The sequence below is a fragment of the Panthera onca genome, chromosome D1 (assembly GCF_046562875.1).
Source record: "Panthera onca isolate mPanOnc1 chromosome D1, mPanOnc1 haplotype 2, whole genome shotgun sequence".
Lineage (NCBI taxonomy): Eukaryota > Metazoa > Chordata > Mammalia > Carnivora > Felidae > Panthera > Panthera onca.
Window position 1 is genome coordinate 5,116,092 of NC_138348.1, and position 22,026 is coordinate 5,138,117.

Consider the following 22,026-nt stretch of genomic DNA (forward strand, 5'->3'; position numbering starts at 1 on the left):
TGCCCTCAGCCTTCCCAGTTGTGGAAAGGGTTGAACTTTAGTACCTGGGAGCCCTGCCCTCCTACACATGGTGCCACCAGGGGGCAGCACAGGGCCTTGGCAGCCTCCGCAGCTGGAGGGCACTGTCGGCAGCCTGGGCCTAGAGGCTTCTTTCTCTGGATTGGCAGTGATGTCTGGCAGGGTGGAAATGTCAGTTCATGTGAGCCAGGCGGTCGCATGCCCTCATGCCCTAACATCTTGAACTCCGAGTCAGCCATGAGAGGCTCTGAACACATCCTGACTCCTCAGGGGAGAGGGGACACTGCTGCTTCCCTCCCCCCAGCACCTGGGAAGCAGAGCCAAGGGGAGAGGACTGCCTTCCGAAATGGGTGAGACCCAGCTCCGTGCTGCCATCCACTGTCCCAGCACCTTCTAGCCTGCTGGGTGTGGCCCCGTGAGCCCAGCCCTCAGGTGTCTCAGCCTTTGCCCAGGGTCTGGTTGGCCAGACTTGTGGACCCGGAAGGTATCAGTGGGGAAAGCCATGGGGCCCCATTCAGGGGCTAGACCACGGCTTCGGAGTGACTGCAGTCCTATGCCTGAGTGTATAGCTGAATGACCTTAGAGGCCTGGGGCGCTGGAACGCCACCCCCTAGGGACAGGCAAGTCTTAGACCAGCCTCTCCTCAGACTTTGGAGGCCGCGCGGCATCTCCCCTACCCTGGGTCCCGGGCTCGAGGGCTGGGAAGAATGGGGATGGGTCCAGCCATATTTCCAAGGCACACAGGAGGGCTGGGCCAGGGTGGAGATAGGAAGTGTTTAGGGGATCCCAGAGAACACGGAGTGAAAGCGCCAGCATTTGGAGAACTGCCTCTTCCCCTGCCGCCTTGGGGGAAGGAAGCAGGGGCCGCCCTCCTCCGCCGCGGGCGGGGCCGCCGGGACCCCGCTGAAGTGGGGAGGGACAGCAGGGCCCAGGAAAGGGGCGGGGCGGCCGCCGTGACGCGGCGGGCGGCGGGGAGGGACAGCAGGGGCGCCGGCGGGCGGACCCGGAGGAAGGTCGGGGCCATGGGCCCGCGCTGCGCCTTCAGAGGGTCCGGCCACCGCTGGAACCCGAGGCTGGGGCTGGGGGTGCCCCGGGCTCCGACCCGCGGCCCGTCCGCCCCCGCCCGCACCGGGTGAGGGGCGCCCGCCCTAGACTAGAGGTGAGCCGGGACGTCGGCGGGCGGGCGGGCCAAGAGCGCGGCAGGGGACGGGGACGCAGGGGAGCAGAGGGAAGTGGGGACAATGGGGCCTCTCGCCCGCTCGCTGGGTGCGAGGTGGGGAGGTGGGAGGGGTGCCTGCAGCGGAACCGGGGCGCGGGCGGGCGGAGCGGGTCTCCCAGGGTCGGGGCCCGTGGGATACCCAGCGGAGCGACTCTTGCCTCAGCTCGAAGAGGGGTCAACCCCGGGAAGGATGATGGGGTGGCTGCACAGACGTGCCGGGGGTCCAGGAAGGATGCTGAGGCGGGGAAGTCGAGGACTGGGCTGCCGGGCAGAATGGGGAAGGCAGATCTGGGGGCCGGAGGGGTTAGTTATCTGGTCCTGGAAGGTAGGTTCGGGGGGGTGGGGCGCGGGGGGGGGGGGGGGGAGGACACTGACAGACGTTACAAGGAGGGGCGCACGGGGCTGCTCTGCGGAGACACCCCGGGGGACAAGGTTCTAAGTGGATGTCTGGGAGTGGGGGGCAAGCGACCCCACCGACTAGGGGAAAGGGATGCAGGGGGCGGGCCCCGAGGGGCCGGTTGTGGAAGGCGGGCCGGGAAGGAGGGCACCGGGGCTCCCGGGGGTGGGTCCCCGAGGGATGCGGTGTCAGGGGGCTTAGGACACTGGCGCGGCGGGCCCGCTAGCCCGGCGGCCCGCGCCCGCCGCTCCGGGGGGCCCGCGTCAGCGCGCGGTTGCCATGGCGACGGGCGGGCGGTGAGGGTGGGGGGGGGACGGGGGCCGCGCGGAAAAGAGGTCAGCGCTCAGCCTCGCTGCGGCTGGCGGCGGCGCCGGGCTCGCCTCTGCCTCCCCCGTGGCGGGCCCGGGCATGGGGTCCCGCGGCCCGAGCCCTCCGGCCCGCGCGCAGGGCTCGGGGCCGCGCGCCGCCGCCCCGCACTGACTGCCGCGCCGTGCCCTGCGCCAGGCGGAGCGGAGGCCGCGCGCGGCCGGCCGAGCACCTTCAGGATGCTCATCAAGGAGTACCACATTCTGCTTCCCATGAGCCTGGATGAGTACCAGGTGGCCCAGCTCTACATGATCCAGGTGAGGGCGGGAGGCAGCAGGAGCCTAAGGGGGGGGGGGGGGGGGCACACTTCGTGATGGGGTAACGGCAGGAGCGCGCAGGCCGCACCTGGGACGAGGGGCCGGGCCGCCTCAACAACCCACCCCCCCACCTCAGCCCGGCTCTGGGGCCTGGAAGGACTCAGAGCCTAGGGGAGGACAGAAAAGTCCCCCTTCTGGTGCGGGGAGGGGGGCGGCGGTGGGAAAAGGGACAGAAGGGCCTGGTGGTGCCTCCCCATCCCCCAAGTGCCCGGCCCGGCTGGCTGGTTGCTGGTTGCGGCTCAGCCCACTTCTGATCTCCTTTAATCCTCCTTAGAATCGTAACCCCTTGCGGGAGGGAAAGGAGCGCCTGAGGAGGCAAGAGTGAGAGGCAGGGAGCGAGGAGGGGTGCTGGGTGGTAGAGAAGACTGGAAGCGGGTCCCCAGGGGGTCCTGACAACCCCAGGGGGTCAGGGAAACGGGGTGAGGACCAGACCCCAAAACTGTGACAGAGAGGGGCAGGCAGGGATCCAAGAGGTAGGGGTCTAGACTTGAGCTGTGAGACGCATGGGGCCGGGCAGGGGGAGAAGAGGGTGGGTGCAAGGCCTCAGGGAGGCCCCAGAAAGGAGGGTCAGGGTCTGAGGAGACAAGAGGGCCAGGATCCGGCCTCAGGGGGTTGAGTGGGCCAGGTTCAGGCTCCAGAGCTATAAAAGGGCCGTATCTGAGTGCTCTCAAGCTATAAGGGGTGTGGCAGGGGCCCATATTGGGGTCTCGGGGAGGGAGGGGACTGGCGTCAGGTTCTCGGAGGATCTCCCTGATTCTTCCAGCCCACCCTCCCTGGCCTCCTTGCTGCCCCCGGAGCACATGCCACACACTCCCACCCCAGGAGCCTGCACTGGCATCCCCTCTGCCTTGAATAGCTCCCCCCACCCCACATCTGCACTCCACCGTCTACCCTCCCCCACTTAAGTCATGTTCAAATTGTGGTCATGTTATCTTCTCAGGCTTTCCCTGATCATCCTGCCCTAATTGCCAATATGCCAATATGCCATAATCTCAACCCAATATCCCTTACCTTAGTCTACACTTTCTTCTTCCCATAACACTTCCCACTTCTTTTTTTTAAATGTTTTTATTTATTTTTGAGGGAGAGAGAGAGAGAGAGAGAGAGCGCAAGTGGGGGAGGGGCAGAGAGAGAGGGAGACACAGAATCCCAAGCAGGCTCCAGGCTCCGAGCTGTCAGCACAGAGCCCGACGCGGGGCTCAAACTCACAAACCGCAAGATCATGACCTGAGCCCTATTCAGACGCCCAACCGACTGAGCCGCCCAGGCGCCCCAACACTTCCCACTTCTAATATACCCTGTCACTTGGCTTCTGTTATGTCCCCCCCCCCCCCCACTAGAACTTAAGTCCCACAGGGCAGGCAGGGATCTTTGTTTTATTCATCAGCAGGTCCCAATTAATATAATCCCAATATGCCTGGAACAGAGCAGACAATAAATACACGAGTGAGTGCTGGGCTGCGAGCCCTGTGGAGGACGACAGCAGCTGTGGGCCTGATCCCAGGGAGCTGCAGGGGGCCAGGGTCAAGTTGCAGGGAGGTGGGAAGGCTGGGACTAGGGCTCCAGCACGGTGCAGGGGGCCAGGCTCAGCTGGGGACCCCAGGAGCTCAGCTGAGGCCGAGCCGCCCATTCTGTTCTGCCCCGGGTGCAGAAAAAGAGCCGGGAGGAGTCGAGCGGTGAGGGCAGTGGTGTGGAGATCCTGGCCAACCGGCCCTACACGGACGGGCCCGGCGGCAGCGGGCAATACACACACAAGGTGTACCACGTGGGCTCCCACATCCCAGGCTGGTTCCGGGCGCTGCTGCCCAAGGCCGCCCTGCAGGTGGAAGAGGAATCCTGGAACGCGTATCCCTACACCCGAACTCGGTGAGTGGGTGGGGCAGGCCTGGGGCTACAAGGAGAACAGCCCCGGTGGGCACAGTAGTGACCCCACCCCTGCCCTCCACCCAGGTACACCTGCCCCTTTGTGGAGAAATTCTCCATTGAAATAGAGACTTACTACCTGCCTGACGGGGGGCAGCAGCCAAATGTCTTCAACCTGAGTGGAGCAGAGAGGAGACAGCGCATCCTGGGTGAGGCCTGGGGCCAGTGAGGGGACCCTAGAGCCCCTCTCAGGCCACCTGCCCCCTCAGTGGGCAGCCTCTGACAAGTCCCAGACTCTGTCCTGGCCTCGGCTTCCTGGCTGCAGGGAGGAGGTGGCAGGGACGCAGGGGGTCCGTGTGGCTCAGTGCCGCTGGAACCCCCTCAGATACCATCGACATCGTGCGGGACGCCGTGGCCCCAGGAGAATACAAAGCAGAAGAGGACCCCCGGCTGTACCGCTCGGCCAAGACTGGCCGGGGACCGTTGGCCGATGACTGGGCTCGCACAGCGGCCCAGACCGGGCCCCTCATGTGTGCCTATAAGCTGTGCAAGGTCGAGTTCCGCTACTGGGGCATGCAGGCCAAGATCGAGCAGTTCATCCACGATGTCGGTGAGCACCCAGCCACAGGAGGCTCCCTTTACCCAGCATGCACCAGGCCCCGTGTTTGAGCCAGGGACGCTCCCCGTCTACTGGGGACACAGAAGCACAAAGCCATCGTTTCCACTTGATATGGTGGCACTGAGGCAGAGGGGAACAGCACAGCCTGGCTGGGGGCCAGGGGAGCCTAGCCTTGAGGTGGAGGTAAGAGTCAGGAGGGCAAGAAGCCGGGGGCCTGAGCTCTGAGGTCCACGCAGGCTCTGACGTTCAGAGATGCTGCTTCTCATCCGTGAGGCTTCCCGGATTCTCCCACGTTCTGCGGGCCCGGGGAGACTTAGAAACTCTCGGAAGGGTCAGCAGCCCTAACCAGCAACACACGAAGAAGTACAGGCTGTGACTCTGACTCATCCTCTTGGGGTCCCTCCCGCTCCCAGCTCCCCTTCTCACCCTCCTAAAGCTAACCCCACAGCCCCTGCAGCTCAGCCCTGCCCCGTCCCCCAGGTCTGAGGGTGGGCCGCCTGCAGGTACAAGAACCCCGGATGGGGGCCTCTGGGGGCCTGGGCTCCACGGGACCTCTATTGAGCTACTTCGCGTCTCTGCATCTTTGTTTTCCCTTCTGTGAATGAGCAGGAGGCCGGGCCAGGTATCAAGACCTAACATCGACTGAGCATTCACAACCTGCAAGTTCCTTTGCCGATCACTTCTCATGCAAGATTTCCTCTAACGCCCTGACACCCCTCCAGAGTGGGAGCTACGATTCCCATTTTACAAATGAGGGAATGTAGCTCAGAGAATAATCCAGGCTCCTTGTCTTGCGTTTGTAAAAATACCAAAAAGCACAAATAAGAAAATGAAATCACCCACAGATACCCGCTAGTAAGATTCCGATATATATCTCCTTCCAGGAGTTTATAATTATAATCCAACCATTATTAATTTCTTTCCTAGATATTGAAGCTCCTAACTTTATTCCTCTGCTTAAGATGAAAACATCCCAGAATGGGTATCATCTTTCACTACAAACTTCATTAAGTGCCAACGCTTCCATTAACTATTCACACCTTCATTAACTATCAACAATTTCATTAACTGTTAATGCCTTAATTGATGACTTCTCGGAAGAAGTCAGCAGGAAGCCAGCTGAAAGACAGCAAGAAGTGGCCTTGGTCCCAGCTGCCCAGAGTGTTGGGGTTGGGTTCGTGCTCCGAGTTGGGGTGTCCAGAGGCATGAAAGAGGCAGGGACAGAGGGAGGGAGCCGGGGCAGGAAGGCAAATGCCCCAGTTTCTATTCCCGTCTCCTGGGTGGCACCAGCCTCGCCCTACTCCGTGGCTCTGGGTGGGTGGTGTGCCCAGGAGAGCCATCACCCGCTGTAGAGGGCTGGCAATGTTGCTGCCCGGGGCGGGGGGGGGGGGGGCAGTGGCAGGGAAACTCGGGCTCGGGGCGCGGGGGGGGCATGGTTCTGACGCCCGGGCACCTCCAGGTCTGCGTCGAGTGATGCTACGGGCCCACCGCCAGGCCTGGTGCTGGCAGGATGAATGGACAGAGCTGAGCATGGCTGACATCCGGGCGTTGGAGGAAGAGACTGCCCGCATGTTGGCACAGCGCATGGCCAAGTGCAACACGGGCGGTGAGGGGCCCGAAGCCCAGGCCCCTGGGAAGCCTAGTGCTGAGGCCCGGGCTGCGGCCAGCCACGCTGGCACCCCCGACGGGCCCGAGGCGCCCTCCGGCCCCGATGCCTCGCCCGATGCCAGTTTTGGCAAGCAGTGGTCCTCATCTTCCCGCTCGTCCTACTCATCCCAGCATGGAGGTGAGGCTGGGGCGCGGGGAAGCGAGGGAGCCGCCCTCGGGCCGGACCCCAGGCTGAGACCGAGGTGGCCCTGCAGGCGGCGTGTCTCCCCAGAGCCTGTCCGAATGGCGCATGCAGAACATCGCCCGAGACTCTGAGAACAGCTCCGAGGAGGAGTTCTTCGATGCCCACGGTCAGCACCAGAGCCCTGCTGGGGGCAGGGGCGTCCCTGAGCGTCTCCTACTGCCCCATGACACGGCCCCCTGTCCTTTTAGAAGGCTTCTCGGACAGTGACGAGGTCTTCCCCAAGGAGATGACCAAGTGGAACTCTAGTGACTTCATTGATGCCTTTGCCTCCCCCGTGGAGGCTGAGGGCCCCCCAGGTAAAGACCGCCGGCCACCAGCACCCTGCATGCAGGGGGCACTCGGCACCGCCCAGCCCTCAGCTTAGCGGGGCCCTAAGTTGAGCGCCAATCCAGAGAGAGAGTGCGGTGAACACGCAGGTGAATGATGGGCGGGTGAGCGAGGAGAGACGGGGGCTTAGAATGGACTCCAAGTTCAGACATAGCACAAAACGTGGAGGAATTAACGTGGAGGCCGGGAAGGCGACACGGGCGAGGTGAGATGTGAGCCGGACTTTGCGGGGTTGCACCAGCTCCGTCCCACAGAACTTGCAGCCATGACGGACATCCACCAGCCACGTGTGGTCTTCCGGCACGTGGACTGTGGCTCGTGAGCCTGAGGAGCCGCAATTGGTGTCGTACTTTAATTCCTTCCCACTTAAACAGGCCCGTGTGGCCAGTGGCCACCATATTGGACAGGGCAGGATTAGAAGGAGTTTTCCAGGCAAACGGGCATTGTGGGGAGGAGGCGTCCCTCTCAGCAACGGGACGAACACGTGCAAAGGCCCGGCAGCCTGAGATGCCCCGCGAGAGTCTGGTGAGAGAGGTCAGAGGAAGAGGCAGACAGCGAAGTGAGGGTACCCGAAGTGCCGGATGAGGGGACCCCCGCAGGCCCCTCGGTCTCCTTCACTGGCTACCCCCCGTCCTATAGACCCTGGAACCGAGGCCACCAAAGACATGGGGGATGGGGCCCGAGCGCCCAGGGACTCAGAGGTGAGTACGGCCGGCCCCCCCCACGTCTGCAGTTCTGCCCCACACCAGGCAGGCTACTGCTCTGACACCCAGGCACCCCGTTGTGCCCCACAGGGCCCAGACGGAGCCGGGGAGCTGGGCGCCGAGGCGTGCGCCGTGCACGCCCTCTTCCTCATCCTGCACAGCGGCAACATCCTGGACTCAGGCCCCGGAGACGCCAACTCCAAGCAGGCGGACGTGCAGACCCTGAGCCTGGCCTTTGAGGCCGTCACACGAGTCCACTTCCCCGAGGCCCTGGGCCACGTGGCGCTGCGTCTGGTGCCCTGCCCGCCCATCTGCGCGGCCGCCTATGCCCTCGTCTCCAAGTACTGGTCGGGGGCGAAAGGGCGGGGGACACACAGGGTCTCCAAGGTGCAGACAGCCACCGGGGGCTCCCGGGACCAAAGAGGCCCACGAGGGAAGGGGCGGGGGAGGGACGAGGCGGGGAGGCCAGCCACCCACCCGGCTGGACTTCAGTTTCTCGTCAGTGGCTCCATCACAAAGGCCCCCTGGGTGCCGATGCTCCCCACAGAGGCGCCGCCACAGAGCTGGGACTTGCCAACAGGCCCAGGGGGCTGGGAGGGGGCGGTGGAGGGGCCGGAGGCCCTCCCTCCCACCCACCCACCCACCCACCCGCCGCCCCTCCTCCTCCAGCCTGAGCCCCTACAGCCACGACGGTGACAGCCTGTCCCGCTCCCAGGACCACATTCCACTGGCTGCCCTGCCACTGCTGGCCACCTCATCCTCGCGATACCAAGGCGCTGTGGCCACCGTCATCGCCCGCACCAACCAGGCCTATGCCGCCTTCCTGCGCTCGTCGGAGGGTGCCGGCTTCTGCGGGCAGGTCAGGGGTCGGGGACGGTCCAGGGAAGCTCGCCGCCGGAGCCCTGCGTCCGTCCTCCTGATGGCGCCGCTCTCCCCAATCAGGTGGTGCTGATCGGAGACGGCGTGGGCGGAATCCTGGGCTTTGACGCACTTTGCCACAGTGCCAGCGCGGGCACCGGGAGCCGGGGCAGCAGCCGCCGAGGGAGCATGGTCAGTGTGGCCGGACCCTGCCAACTCAGGAGGGGGCTGTTTCTCCAGCTCTAGGTCTCTAGGTCCCCCCCACACACACACACCGCCTCCCCGCAGTAGGACTTCTCTTCGGGCAGCTTCCCTGCTGCTTCGCTCTGTCCCCTCTTGGGCTCTGCCCCAGTTCCTTCCTTGAGTCCCTGCCCAACCTCCAAGCCTCTCTCCTCGCTTCCAAATAAGTAGAAATCGAATCGTCTCCAACCCTAAGGATATTTTTGTCCCCTGTTCTGTCTAGAACAATGAGCTGCTCTCCCCGGAGGTCGGCCCAGTGCGGGACCCCCTGGCAGATGGGGTGGACGGGCTGGGACGGGCCAGCCCAGAACCCTCAGCCCTGCCTGCCCAGCGTACCCCCAGCGACATGGCCAGTCCTGAGCCCGAGGGTGCTCAGAACAGGTGACACTCCTGCCCCATCACCCGTGCCCTGGGCTTGTGCTGGGCCGTGGAGGCAGCAGCGCTGAGCACCCTCCCCACCCCCCCCCCCCCACAGCCTGCAGGCGGCCCCCTCCGCCACCTCCTCCGGGGAGCCCAGGCGGGCAAGCACAGCCTCCTGCCCCCCTGCTGCCACTTCTGAGGCTCCTGATGGCCCCACCAGCGCCGCCCGCCTTGACTTCAAGGTCTCCGGCTTCTTCCTCTTTGGCTCCCCGCTGGGCCTGGTGCTGGCTTTGCGCAAAACCGTGATGCCCGCCTTGGAGGGTGAGCCCTGAGGGTGGGGGTGGCAGCCACGCCTTTTCCTTCATCTGTCCCTCTGCCGTCTCCTTCGTCCCCCACGAGATGCTGGTGTTATTGCCGTACCTCACTGAACAAATCAAACGGCCTGGCTAGAGAAGGGGAACCTGAGGCCCAGAAACTTGCCAAGGCCAAGTTTCCCAAAGCGCACCAGGAGGACCTCAGGCCCACACACGCTGTTCTGTGTGAGCCGGGGTCTGACTGGCAGGAGGAAAGTCTTCATCCTGAACCCCGTCGGCAGATGAAGGGTCTGCTCTCTTCTTAGCTGAGTCACCTGTCTCACATTAACAGGACCCTGGTGACCTCTTGGGGAGTACAGGTCGGGAAGGGCCGGTTCAGGGTCACCCAGCATGCCAGGTGCTGCTTCCCACACCCCCTACCTTCCAGCATGCCCAGCTGAATCTCCTCCTTCCTTTATCTTCTGGGTACCAGTGGCCCAGATGCGGCCCGCCTGTGAGCAGATCTATAACCTCTTCCACGCGGCCGACCCCTGCGCCTCCCGCCTCGAGCCCTTGCTGGCCCCCAAGTTCCAAGCTATCGCCCCACTAGCCGTGCCCCGCTACCAGAAGTTCCCCCTGGGAGACGGCTCATCCCTGCTGCTGGGTATGCCCCCAACCAAGATAAAGGGGAGAAGGAGGAGGGCACTAACAGGGAGGGATGGGGATGGGCGCCCCTCCCCCAGAAAGATGTGAGGTGGTTCCTATATCATTGGTAGCCTCTCATGTCGCCACTTCCAGGACCAAGGAGCCCTACCCTGGCCCTTTGTGAGGTCTGGATTCCCCAAGACCCTCTGACATTCTCTGCCAAGGAGTGGGGGGCAGCAGCGATGTCTGGGTTAAAGAGAGGAGCCAGGGTGGCACCGGGGTGCCAGTGTCTGAGAATCGCCACAATGTGGAGAGGCTGCTGTATCTGTATCTGTAGGGGTGTAGCCATATACACGTGTGTTCACGGATTGGTATGGGGCATGTACACGTGGGTGTGCCAGCGGGTACCCGTTTGGCCCCATGAGACAAATGGGACTGCACTGGGGTGGTGGTGACAGGCATTCTGGAAGGAACACAGTTGGCTGTCGGCCCCTTTTCACTTCCACCCAAATGTAGGGCACTTCAGCCTCAGCCAAGACCTGACCAGGGAGGGCTGGCAGGGAAGGTGGTGGATGTGTGAGGGCCAAGCTGTCCTGGAACCCTCAGATGGGAAGCCGGGAGGGCGGCCCGGCTCAGACCACGGCTCAGGCTGCCCCACCTTCCCCAGCTGACACTCTGCAGACCCACTCAGGCCTCTTTCTGGAAGAGCTGGAGATGTTGGTGCCCTCCACACCCACCTCTGCCAGCGGTGCCTTCTGGAAGGGCAGTGAGTTAGGCACTGATCCACCGGCCCAGCCAGCTGCCCCCAGCACCACCAGTGAAGTGGTTAAGAGTAAGTCAGCCAGCCCCCCAGACTGGGGAGGGGACCCTTATTCTACCTCCCAAAGCCCAGCTGAAACACCCTTGCGCCCCCCCCCCCCCCAGCGTTTGCTCTGGGAGGAGGGGGCCCCCGGTACCCATCCCTGGGCTTGGCAAAGAGCAGGCTCGGCAGAAAAGAGGGAGGAAAGAGTACCCAGGGGCCAGACACGTGGGCACGAGGTGGGAGGCCACCCCTGACTCCCTGCCCAACGTGGCCGTGCAGTCCTGGAGCGCTGGTGGGGGACGAAGCGGATTGACTACTCGCTGTACTGCCCCGAGGCGCTCACCGCCTTCCCCACCGTCACGCTGCCCCACCTCTTCCACGCCAGCTACTGGGAGTCGGCTGATGTGGTGGCCTTCATCCTGCGCCAGGTGGGCTCGGGGATCGGGCATACAGGGTGGGAGACGAGCACTGGACAAGGATGGGGAGCCGCCGGCCAGAGGAGGGGCAGACCCAGGTCCCCCGGTCACGTGGCCTCGCGTGCACAGGTGATCGAGAAGGAGCAGCCACAGCTGACGGAGTGCGAGGAGCCGTCCATCTACAGCCCGGCCTTCCCCAGAGAGAAGTGGCAGCGCAAACGCACGCAAGTCAAGATCCGGGTACGTGCCCGCCCCCTCGGGTCCTCGGGAGATTCTGGGGAGAGAGGCCCAGCCCTCTCTCCGCAGCATCCCCGCCCCTCGCCACCTTCCCGCGACCTCCCCGGGTGCCGTCCAGCCCGCTGTAGTCCTGGCCCCGCCCCCCCCGTCTCGGTCCCGCCCCTGGGAACCAGGAACCTCCTCCCCTTCCACCGCTAATTCGGGCCTCGGATCCCAGCTCTCCCCACCCAGCCTCATCCTCTGCATCCCGTCCTGTCACGGCTCCGCTCCCTGGGAGCCGAAGTCCGCACACAGGCACTCGGGACCTCAGGTGGGGGGCGGGAAAGCGCCCACCACTCGGGCCTCGCTCCTCCTGCAGAGGCCCCGCCCCCACCTGGGCTAGGGTCCCCCTCAGCAGCCGCTCCTGCATCCACGTCGTCTCCCGGCCGCGGTCTCACGCCGTCTCCTCTCGCCAGAATGTCACTTCCAACCACCGGGCAAGCGACACGGTGGTGTGCGAGGGCCGCCCCCAGGTGCTGAACGGGCGCTTCATGTACGGGCCCTTGGACGTAGTCACGCTCACCGGAGAGAAGGTCAGGACGCGGCCGTCTTGGCCCCGGGTAGACCCGCCCCCATCGAGCCGACCTCGCACCCGCAGGGAACTCTCGGTCCCGTCTACCCCCGACGACAGCCCGCCCAGACCCTCCTCCGCTCAGGCTCCGCCCCACGGGCCCCCTCGCCCGCTCTCCCCACCAGGTGGACGTCTACGTCATGACGCAGCCGCTGTCAGGCAAGTGGATCCACTTCGGCACTGAGGTCACCAACAGCTCCGGCCGCCTCACCTTCTCGGTGCCCCTGGAGCGCGCGCTGGGCATCGGCGTCTACCCGGTGCGCATGGTGGTCAGGTGAGCGCCAGGCGGGCGGGGCTTCGGCGGGGCGGGGGCTCCGCCGGCCTCGACCCACGCCGCTCACGCCGTCCGTGGGCCGCAGGGGCGACCACACGTACGCCGAGTGCTGCCTGACCGTGGTGGCCCGCGGCACGGAGGCCGTGGTCTTCAGCATCGACGGCTCCTTCACCGCCAGCGTCTCCATCATGGGCAGCGACCCCAAGGTGCGCGCCGGCGCAGTGGACGTGGTCAGGTAGGAGCGGCGCCACCCGGCTGGTCGCGGTGACCGACCCCACCCTCGGAGATGGAACCGACCGCCGTCCCACCCCACAGGCACTGGCAGGACGCCGGCTACCTGATCGTGTACGTAACGGGCCGGCCCGATATGCAGAAGCACCGCGTGGTGGCCTGGCTGTCGCAGCACAACTTTCCTCACGGCGTCGTCTCCTTCTGCGATGGCCTCACCCACGACCCGCTGCGCCAGAAGGCCATGTTTCTGCAGAGCCTGGTGCAGGAGGTGCGGCTGGGTGGGGAGGGCCCGCCCCTGCAGGAGGTGCGGCTGGGTGGGGAGGGCCCGCCCCCGCCCTCGTCCCCGCCTGGGGCTGTAGGACTTGTGCAGGCCCATCTGGTCCCACCCCCACGGGCCCGGGACCCTAACTGGCAAGAGGGGCCCCGAGGGCCCGGCCCCCTAGTGGTCCGAGAGGCCCCTAGTCCTCTGGACTAACTCCTGCTAGTGTCGGGGCCCGGTGACCTAGGACCCCCGTGGCCCCGCCTCCGTCCGGCTAGACCCTCCCGAAGCAATCAGACCCTGGATGCCCAGCCCAGCGCCCCAGTCTCGCGGCCCTAGGGTGGCTGACTGGCTTCTCCTGCCACAGGTAGAACTGAACATCGTGGCCGGCTATGGGTCCCCCAAAGACGTGGCCGTATACGCGGCCCTGGGCCTGCCCCCGAGCCAGACCTACATCGTGGGCCGTGCGGTGCGGAAGCTGCAGGCTCAGTGCCAGGTGAGAGCCAAGTACAGGCCGGGATTGGGGGCTGGCCGGGGAGCCGGAGCCTGGGTGTGAGGCCACGAAGACCACCTCTGTGAAGAATCACCTGACGGGGGCGGCTACAAAAAGGCCAGCTGGCCTCAGGGGACTGGGCTCCTCCTAGGACAGGAGTCATAAACAGCTCGAAGCTGCTGGGCAGGGATAGGTAACAGGCGGAAGTGTGATCAAGACCTTGAATGTTCGTATCCACCCCCGCATGGCCCTGGTCATGGACCTTGAGCTTCCTGAGCCTCAATTTCCTGTCTGTAGAACGGAAGTGATGAAATGGCACCAACCCCACAGCTTTCACGAACACCACTTAATGCCTACGGGGGTGGGAACAGAGTAGGTGCTTACTGTCAGCCGCTGTTACTTCCCGCCAAGATCCCAGGAAACTGAAGCCCGGAGAGGGGCAGAGATAGGAGGAAAGCCGGGGTGCTCTGGCTCCCGGTCTGGGGTTCCTATCTGCTGAGAGAAGACACCGGGTCAGGCTGTGCCGGGTCCGTAATGCTGCCAGCACTGCCCACGAGCCTGGGGGACGGGGACAGGTGAGGCTGCGTGTGGGCCTGAGACCAGCAGTGCCCTCAGCCCTACCCGTCTCTGCCCACAGTTCCTGTCAGATGGCTACGTGGCCCACCTGGGCCAACTGGAGGCAGGCTCCCACCCTCACGCCCCCACGGGGCCCTCCAGAGCCGCCCTGGCCAAGAGCAGCTATGCTGGGGCCGCCCCCGTGGACTTCCTCCGCAAGCAGAGCCAGCTGCTTCGCTCCAGGGGGCCCAGTCAGGTGGAGCGGGAGAGCCCGGGGACACCGCCCACCACCCTGGCCCGAGGCAAGCCCCGAAGCATCAGCCTCAAGTTGGACAGCGAAGAGTGAGGCCCGGACCGTGGTGGCCCGGAGTTATTTATTCATGCACTCGAGGGGCCCGAATGGCACACGGGGGGGAGGCTGGGGGCCCAGACCTCTGGCCCCCCAACCCCACACCCTACATCTTTGTCTGCCCCTCGGTGTTACTTCCCTTTCACGGGGGAGGCACCCAGCCTTGGGGGGGGGGGGGGGGGGGGAGAGGAGGAGGATGCGGCCCAGAGGCTTTTCCAGTGTGTGTGAATCCATGAAAATAAACCACCTGCATCCCACCTGACTGCCCACCTGTCTGGTACCACAGGGCAACCGAGCCCAGTTTCCAGTTTGATGGGGACACTGAAGGGCAGAGGGGCCTGGATGTGACTAGGGTCACACAGGTTAGAGGCGAGGCCAGGATGGGGGCCTGGGCCTTGGAGGTCTTATGGAGGGCTGTGTCCTCCCTACCTGAGGCCTCCTCCTGAATAGTCCTCCCACCTCATCCAGCCCTCCAGACCTGAGCCGGCCTTTCAGTTCGCAGGGGCCCAGACTGGGCTTCCGACTGAGTCCTCTGCCTCCCGAAGCGGGGGCCGTGAGGCCACGGGACCAGAGGCTGAAGGGGAGAGCTGCACTGGGGGACCGTCTCACTCGGAGCCCCCTGGCTGTGCCTTTGTCTCCCCCTGAAGACTGAAGGCTCCCAGGCACCTCAGCTGGCACGTGGCCAGCAAAACACACTTCCTTTGTGACAGAGACCATCCTCCTTATCTCTGTTGGGGACACTGAGGCCCAGAGAGGGAGGACCCCGATCCTTTGCCTCCCAAGACCACCCGAGTACCAGGAAATGCTGTCTCGCAATGGAATCAGCCCGGCAGGACCAGGGAGAGATAAATACGGCCTTTATATACAGAGAAGCATGACGGAGCGGGGGCAGGGGCGCTGGCGGCAGCAGCAGGGGGCAACGCAGGGCAGGCAGGGCCGGCAGAGCCCCATCAGTGGGAGAAGATGCCCCGGAAGCGAGCCTTGTCCTCTTCGTCCTTCTGCCGGATGCGCGCCTCCAGGGCCCGAAGCTCACGGCTCACGATGGGCGCCAGGGCGGGGTCCAGCTCCAGCACCTTGGCAAAGTCAGCCTGGGCCTCCTGGGCATTCCACACGGCCGCGTGCGCCTTGCCCCGCTTGAAGTAGGCCTTGACGTTGTCTGCAGGGGTACCAGCGGGCAGCAGGCACGCGAAGGCATGAGTGGGGGGGACCAGCCAGCCATCCGGCCTGACTTCTGGCACCACGGGCCCCTCGTGGGGCAGAGCCCTCCCGACCTGAGGATGCCAACCACACCTCCGACCCCATGACACATTCATAGGTCACTGGCACAGCAGGGCCCCCGGCCCCGCCTGGGTGGAGGACATCTGTGCGGGCTCGTGCAGGGGCTCGGCGGCTGGGCGGGGGGGGGGGGGGGGGGCGGGGGGCGGTCAGAGGCCCAGTTGTGTAGCCCGGTGCCCCGCGCTCACCGTCATACTTGTTGAGGATGGAGGAGCAGTGGTCCAGCACCTCGTAGTACTCCTGGGCCACCAGCTTGCACTGACAGTAGTTGAGCAACAGCGGCGTGATCTGCTGATCCAGCTGGATCCAGTCAGGGGACCCAGGCTGCTCCTGGGGGCAGGGGGGGGCGGGGAGAGGGCAGGAGATGCTGAGAGCTGGGTCCCTTGGCGCCACCTCGCCCCCTCCACCACAGCCTCTGGGCGGCACCTTCATCTGCAGGTTCTTGAGGCAGGCGATGGCATCGTAGTACTTGGCGGCCGCCTCCCTCACGTGGCCCTCACGGTACAGCCGGTTGCCCTCCTGGTGGATGACCGGCACCGCCTTCGCCTTCTCCTCATCCGTCATCGCCCAGGGGTCCTGCTGGTACGTGCCGGGGTTCTCCACCTGCCAGAGCGCCGGCCAAGTCAGGGGGCGGCCCCAGGGGCACCCCCGCTTCTCCGGCCGCAGACCTGACCTCTGGGCCGGCCGGACCTCTGGACGCTAAATACCAGAAACAGAGCCCCTTGCTCATCCGGTGACCAGTCAACAAACAAACGCTCTAGGAGCACCTCCTACCTGGCGAGCACTACCAGGTTCCAGGGATAGAACAGTGAACAAGATGGGGACAGTCCCCACCCTCACAGAGACGGGTGGAAGCAGAGGGGCCCCAGGAGGGACACCCACGGGGACTGCCGGGGGCCCCGCCAGCTGTTCTCGTACCAACACCCCTGTCCTGTCCCAACACCCGCCCCCAACAGTGCATCCACTGAGCCCAGCAGCCCCAGGCAGGCCGGCAGGGCCAGGTCCCGCGGTGAGGCCAGGCAGGGCTGGTTTGGTGAGGCACCTGGGGCTTGGTGGCCCCTCACCTTAAGCATCTCAATGTCGAAGATGAGAGGCTGGGGGTTCTGCTGCAGGGCGTCCAGATCGGCATGGCCCAGGGAGCTGTGTTCGTGCATCTGGGCGATCCCGCAGCAGTGCCGCTGGCCCTCCAGGGGGTCCTTGCCAGCCGCGATGTTGCGTAAACTCTTGGCCACCAGCGGATACAGGACCACGTGCTGCAAAAAGGCGAGCGGGCACCAGGGGTTCTGTCAGCAGGGGCTACCTGGTCACCGGGCCCAAGAGGCCCAGCCCCTGGCCCCACCACCACCTTCGAAAGGACACTGAAGCCCAAGGAGGGGCAGCAACCGGTCCGGTTGAAACGCAGGAGGGCCTTTCCCTCAGGAGTCCCCGGGCCTCCCAGCCTTCTACTCTGGCCAAGTCCCCAGCTCTTGCCACACTCTCTGGCCACCAAACCAAGCCAAGCACCTACCCCTCCTACCCCAACACAAACACACACTCTCCCTCTCCCTGTGAACCCGTCTCCCTGCCCTTACAAGTTCAGCGGGATTCATGCCTCTTCCCCCATCTTCCTAGGGGTGTGGCCCACAAGCTGGACTTGTCACCACTACTGGGGTCCCCTACGTTCTGTTCTCATGTCTCTTCCTTCTCCCCCGCCCCACCCCCACCCCCTTCAGGGCCTATCTCAGGGCTGGGCCTAAGGTAGGGCTCAAAGCCCTCAGCGGAGACCTCTAGGCATAGAGGACCTGGCCTTTGACTTTCACTAGGAACAGCTGTTGAGATGATGGGACCCAGACTCCCCAGTTCAACCAGCTCCGTTCACGGTCCCTACTGTCCGCAGCGGGGGCAGACCGCTACAGTAACATCCAGCCGGCAGACATGTCCTAAGTCTCGGTGCTGAGCATTGTGAGCTGGGGGTAAACACATCCAATCCCTGCTTTGCTGTAGCTCAGACCCAGGTAGAGGACCAGATCCTGGTCACGCAGGGCATAAGGGGTTAGAGGATCCAGGGGAGGGTGTTGAGCCAACCACCGGCAGTCACGGAGGGCTTCCTGGGGGTAGTGAACCCAGGAATTCACTTTGAAGGATGAGGGAGAATCTTGGCTGAGAAGGGGATGGAAAGGAAAGGCAGGGAGGTGAGTGGGAGGGGAAAGCTGACAGGGGTCAGACCCTACAGCTTATATATGTCTAGCCTGGCAATGATTAGGAGCCAGAGAGGACTGAAGAAGGAGTCGTATGGGTCATGTACAATCCCCTGGCTGCAGCCTGTCTATGAAGAGGGGAAGGCAGAAGAGGCCAGGACCCTAACGTCCCGTTGGTATGGCGCCCTAGAGGGAGTTGGAGGAGGCCTAACCAGGGCAGAGGCCCTGGGATGGGGAATAGGGGATGACTGCACAGACACGACAGGCAGGTGCGGGACATCGGGTACCTTGACATCGCAGCAGAACTGGGCGATCTCCCCTTCACGCATGGTGCACACGATGGTCTCCCACACAGGCAGCTTGAACTTCTTGCCAATGATGAGCTCCATGGGCTTGCCACGCACCCGGCTGTCATCCAGCACAGTGCCCTCCTTGTCGCTGTGCAGAGTCCGGTAGTGGAATGTGGCCTGCGGGCCACATGTGGGATAAGGCGAGGGCACACACTCCCGCCAAGCCCCCAAGGACAAGCCCGGCTCTCAGCCTGCAGATAGCGCCAAGGGACAGAGCTTGCCCGAGGGTCACCACCTGACCTTTACCCCACCACCCAGGGGAAGAAACTAAGTCACAGAGAGGGAAGTAAGGGGCCCAAGTCACATGGTTGGGTGGTGGGGGGGACGGGCTGGGATGGGATCTCAAGCACTCTGGCTCCAAATATCGTTTCCACAAATATTTACTGAGCACCTACTACGTGCCTGAGCTCTGTGCTAGACACAGTAGTAGGTAAAGCAGACAAAAGACCCTGTGCCCATGGAGTTCACGTGGAACTTCTAAAGGAAGGAGATGAGCCTCAAACAAAACAGTGGAGCTAAGGGTTATGGATCAGAAGATAAAATGCAGCAGAATAAGACAGGGCGAATCTATACACAGGGCAGCGGGGGGACTCTCTGAGGAGGCAACATAAGCAGAGATCCGAACAGAGTACAGAAGAAAGCACACCAGACAGATGCTGGGGTACAAAGGGGTGTGAACTTTCTAGGCCAAAAGAGCAGCAGTGGGATTGTGTGGTGTGTTCAAGAAGCATCAAGGCAGGGGCGCCTGGGTGGCTCAGTCGGTTAAGCTTCGACTTCGGTTCAGGTCATGATCTCGCGGCCTGTGTCGGGTTCTGCGCTGACGGCTCCGAGCCTGGAGCCTGCTTCGGGTTCTGTGTCTCCCTCTCTCTCTCTTTCAAAAATAAACATTTAAAAAAAGAAGAAGCATCAAGACAAGTGTGGCAGAAGCAGAGTGAACGAGGGGAGGGGTGCACTGTGGGGTCACCGGGGTCTGCAGGGATGGATCCCGCAGCGCCTGGAGGCTGTGGTGAGGACGTTAGGGGAGTTAGGAGACTACCACAGTAGGCCTGGGGGGACAACAGCGGCCTGGACCAAGGTGGTAATGGGAGAGGTGGTGAGAAGCAGTCAGATCCCGGCTGCATTCTGAAGACTTGTGGAACCGAAGAGAACTAAAGGGGCCGCAGAGACTGGGGGGGTGTTTTGCCTGAGCAACCAGAAGGTCGGGGGGCCCTTAACTGAGACGGGGAAGGCTTGGGCGCAGTGGGTGAATCTGAGCTGCTGACCAGACATCCGAGCGGAGATGGTGATTTGGGAGCAGGTTTAAGGAAGAGGTGCAGCCAGAAATACACATGTGGGGGACGCCTGGGTGGCTCAGTCGGTCAAGCATCCTACCGGATTTTGGCTCAGGTTTGTGAGATCGAGCCCCGAGTTGGGCTCCAGGCTCCGGGCTCATGGTGCAGAGGCTGCTTGGGATTCTCTCTCTTCCTCTCTCTCTGCCCGCCCCCCCCCCCCCACACAAGCACGTGCACATGTGTGTGCTCTCTCAAAATAAATAAATTAAAAAGATAGCTTCACATTGAAAGAAAGAAAGAAAGAAAGAAAAGAAAAGAAAAGAAATACACATGTGGGAGTAGTCCAGGCAAGGAGAATTTCTTATTTTTACTTTTTTTAATGTTTATTTAGTTTTGAGAGAGCAAGAGAGACAGAGTGCAAATGGGGGAGGAGCAGAGAGAGAGAGGGAGACACAGAATCCGAAGCAGGCTCCAGGCTCCAACTGTCAGCACAGAGTCCGATGTGGGGCTCGAACCCATGAACTGCGAGATCATGACCTGAGCCAAAGTTGGATGCTCAATGGACTGAGCCACCCAGGCGCCCCTACTATTATGTTTTAAATGTTTATTTATTTCTGAGACAGACCACGTGCACAAGAGGGGAAGGGGCAGAGAGAGGCGGGGGACAGAAGATCCAAAGCGGGCTCTGGGGCTGACAGCAGAGACCCCAACGTGGGGCTTGAACTCAGAGCCACAAGATCATGACCTGAGCCGAAGTCGGACGCTTAACCAACTGAGCCACCCAGACGCCTGAGAGTTTTTTAGAGATGAGCCTGGGGGAAATCATCTGGGGGTGAGTGCAGAGAGAAGAAATCTGAAGACTGAACCCTTGGCAGGACATAGAGAAGCCCACGTCAACAACAGTACCTATCCCACATTGTGGGAATGGAAGGAAATAAGCTTGTGTAGCATTTAGCACAGTGCACTAGTAGCATTCAATCTAACCTGGGGATTGTTATTTAATAACCAGGACCTTCTTCAAGGCCATCAACCCCCCGGCCCATGGGAGCATGCATCCACACCCACACCTCTTCTCTCCGCTCAGAAACGATCCCTCTCAATATAACTGATCACCAGAACCATGCAGCTCCCCTCTGCTTTCAGGGCACTCACACCGAGCCAGGCTAGGATCTTTACCCGCCCAACCTTGGCACAGTTCTACCCCAGGAGCGTGTGTTCATTCACAGCTGCTCTGACTTGTGGTGTCCTCAGTCTAGGCCAGGATCTTTGATCTTTCTCTCCCTGTGCATGTTCTGTGTGGCTGCTCTGCTGGGCCCAGGGGCTGCCCCTGGGAAGCTCCTTACTCTACAGACAAGTGGCAACCGGGAAAGGCACTCCAGGAGGAGGGACCTGCCTGAGCAGAAGCAGGGAAGCCCGGAGGCATAGGTTGTCTGGGGGAGGGGATCAAAGAGGACTGGATGTACCAAGGAGGAGGGTGGTAGGTTCTTTACCTTCCGAGCCCTAGTCCCAGCCCTTGTCCGTCCTGAGCAACATCACTTAGAGCTGCCGAAAGGCTCTCGTCTGGCAGACCTGACCTCTGGGCATATTCAATGGGTTTGCGTGCCCTGGGGCCTCACTTTTCCCATCTAAACAATGCGAGCTGGTTTAACTGTTTTCAGTAGGCCCTCCTATCTATACAAGAACTTCAGCCTTGCAACCCGGAGGCCCCGGGCTCCCTTCCCCAGTCCTGGGGCACCTCCAAGGTCCCAGGTTTCCTGCTCCGGGTCTCCTCCAGCTCCGGGTCGGCTTAGACACTGAGGCCAAACCCCTGCAACGTTCTTACGATGACTGACGGCCTCCCCGACCAATGCGGCCACACGGCCGAGCCACGGGGCGAGGCAGACGTATCCAAATTCACCCCGTACTGAAATTCAGACCAACCAGCGTCGAGCTCGGCATGTGAGCAGTAGGGTCACCGGCCACTACTATCTGGGCATGCGCAACCTCTCGCCTAAGGCCTCCTCCCGCCTCGCATGCGCACCGCGCCGCAGAAGGGTTGAGGGGAGGGGGCTAGGCACGAACCTTGGTTCCATCCTGAAAGTCAGGGAGTTCTCCTCGGCCTTCCTGTATCACACGCTTCTGGATCCCGTCCTCCCGGAGTCTTGCGATGAGATCCGCCATCCTTCTTCCCCGCTGCTCTCTTTCGGTAACTTCCGGACCCGTTCGGCAGCTTCCGGACCCGCTTCGGCAACTTCTAGCGCTTCGGCAACTTCCGAGACGGCGCCATTTTGGCTGAGGGCGGACGCCAAAAAGGGACTAAACGTAGAAGCGGACGGTGATTGGTTGTCTGCGCGGCGGCCGAGCGCGCGCGTCACCCAGGGGCGGGGCCTGAGACCCTCTGGGGGAGGGACGGGGTCCGTCAGGGAGGCGGGGCCAGGGTCTGCCCGGCGGGGCGGGGCGGGGCGGGGCGTCCCTAGCAGTTGCGTCCTTGTGTGGCTTTGGACCGGCCCTCGCGAGTGGTTGTGGGCCTCGCCCCCCGCCAGCCCGTTTAAAGTTGTAGTAGTTGGACAACATTACAGGGCTCGGAGGATGGGAGGACCCCATCCGCAACGCCACTCCCTAAAACTACTATTATTGTGTATTCTTTTCAGGCCTTTTCTTTTTGCATCT

General features: G+C 63.1%; 2 protein-coding genes across 6 annotated transcripts; one reads left to right on the plus strand and one right to left on the minus strand.

Annotated features, from left to right (window-relative positions):
* The first annotated feature begins 194 nt into the window (after positions 1–194).
* On the plus strand, positions 195–14,561 carry PITPNM1 (phosphatidylinositol transfer protein membrane associated 1). 3 transcript variants are annotated; one of them, XM_081790228.1, is made up of 24 exons: positions 195–368; positions 2,139–2,257; positions 3,969–4,183; positions 4,268–4,389; positions 4,566–4,790; positions 6,259–6,585; positions 6,662–6,757; positions 6,840–6,947; positions 7,618–7,679; positions 7,773–8,023; positions 8,352–8,541; positions 8,625–8,732; positions 9,004–9,161; positions 9,256–9,461; positions 9,927–10,097; positions 10,746–10,910; positions 11,160–11,308; positions 11,426–11,536; positions 11,989–12,105; positions 12,269–12,417; positions 12,503–12,652; positions 12,733–12,916; positions 13,275–13,403; positions 14,038–14,561. In XM_081790228.1, the coding sequence occupies exons 1-24, from the start codon at positions 365–367 to the stop codon at positions 14,299–14,301; spliced, it is 3,780 nt and encodes a 1,259-aa protein (XP_081646354.1). In that variant the 5' UTR covers positions 195–364; the 3' UTR covers positions 14,302–14,561. The 3 variants fall into 3 exon arrangements, with proteins under 3 accessions (XP_081646354.1, XP_081646356.1, XP_081646355.1); XM_081790230.1 differs by lacking the exon at positions 195–368 and adding an exon at positions 514–638; XM_081790229.1 differs by lacking the exon at positions 195–368 and adding an exon at positions 968–1,177.
* Positions 14,562–15,144: 583 nt separating this feature from the next.
* On the minus strand, positions 15,145–21,680 carry AIP (AHR interacting HSP90 co-chaperone). Of its 3 annotated transcripts, none has more exons than XM_078433733.2 (6): positions 21,439–21,680; positions 18,044–18,223; positions 16,644–16,832; positions 16,006–16,182; positions 15,768–15,909; positions 15,145–15,460 (listed from the first exon to the last, which is right to left on the minus strand). In XM_078433733.2, the coding sequence occupies exons 1-6, from the start codon at positions 21,535–21,537 to the stop codon at positions 15,255–15,257; spliced, it is 993 nt and encodes a 330-aa protein (XP_078289859.1). In that variant the 5' UTR covers positions 21,538–21,680; the 3' UTR covers positions 15,145–15,254. The 3 variants fall into 3 exon arrangements, with proteins under 3 accessions (XP_078289859.1, XP_078289860.1, XP_078289861.1); XM_078433734.2 differs by lacking the exon at positions 21,439–21,680 and adding an exon at positions 20,868–21,277; XM_078433735.2 differs by having other exon boundaries at positions 15,281–15,460; positions 15,776–15,909.
* Positions 21,681–22,026: the final 346 nt, after the last annotated feature.

Coding starts and splice junctions, on each gene's coding strand:
- AIP (XM_078433733.2), bottom strand. CDS start 21,537: ATGGCGGATCTCATCGCAAGACTCCGGGAGGACGGGATCCAGAAGCGT. Junction 16,833..18,043: donor AGTTCTGCTGCGATGTCAAG/GTACCCGATGTC, acceptor GCCTTTTTGCAG/CACGTGGTCCTGTATCCGCT. Junction 15,910..16,005: donor TCAAGAACCTGCAGATGAAG/GTGCCGCCCAGA, acceptor CCCTGCCCCCAG/GAGCAGCCTGGGTCCCCTGA.
- PITPNM1 (XM_081790228.1), top strand. Junction 4,791..6,258: donor GCAGTTCATCCACGATGTCG/GTGAGCACCCAG, acceptor GGGCACCTCCAG/GTCTGCGTCGAGTGATGCTA. Junction 12,418..12,502: donor CCGGTGCGCATGGTGGTCAG/GTGAGCGCCAGG, acceptor CGTGGGCCGCAG/GGGCGACCACACGTACGCCG.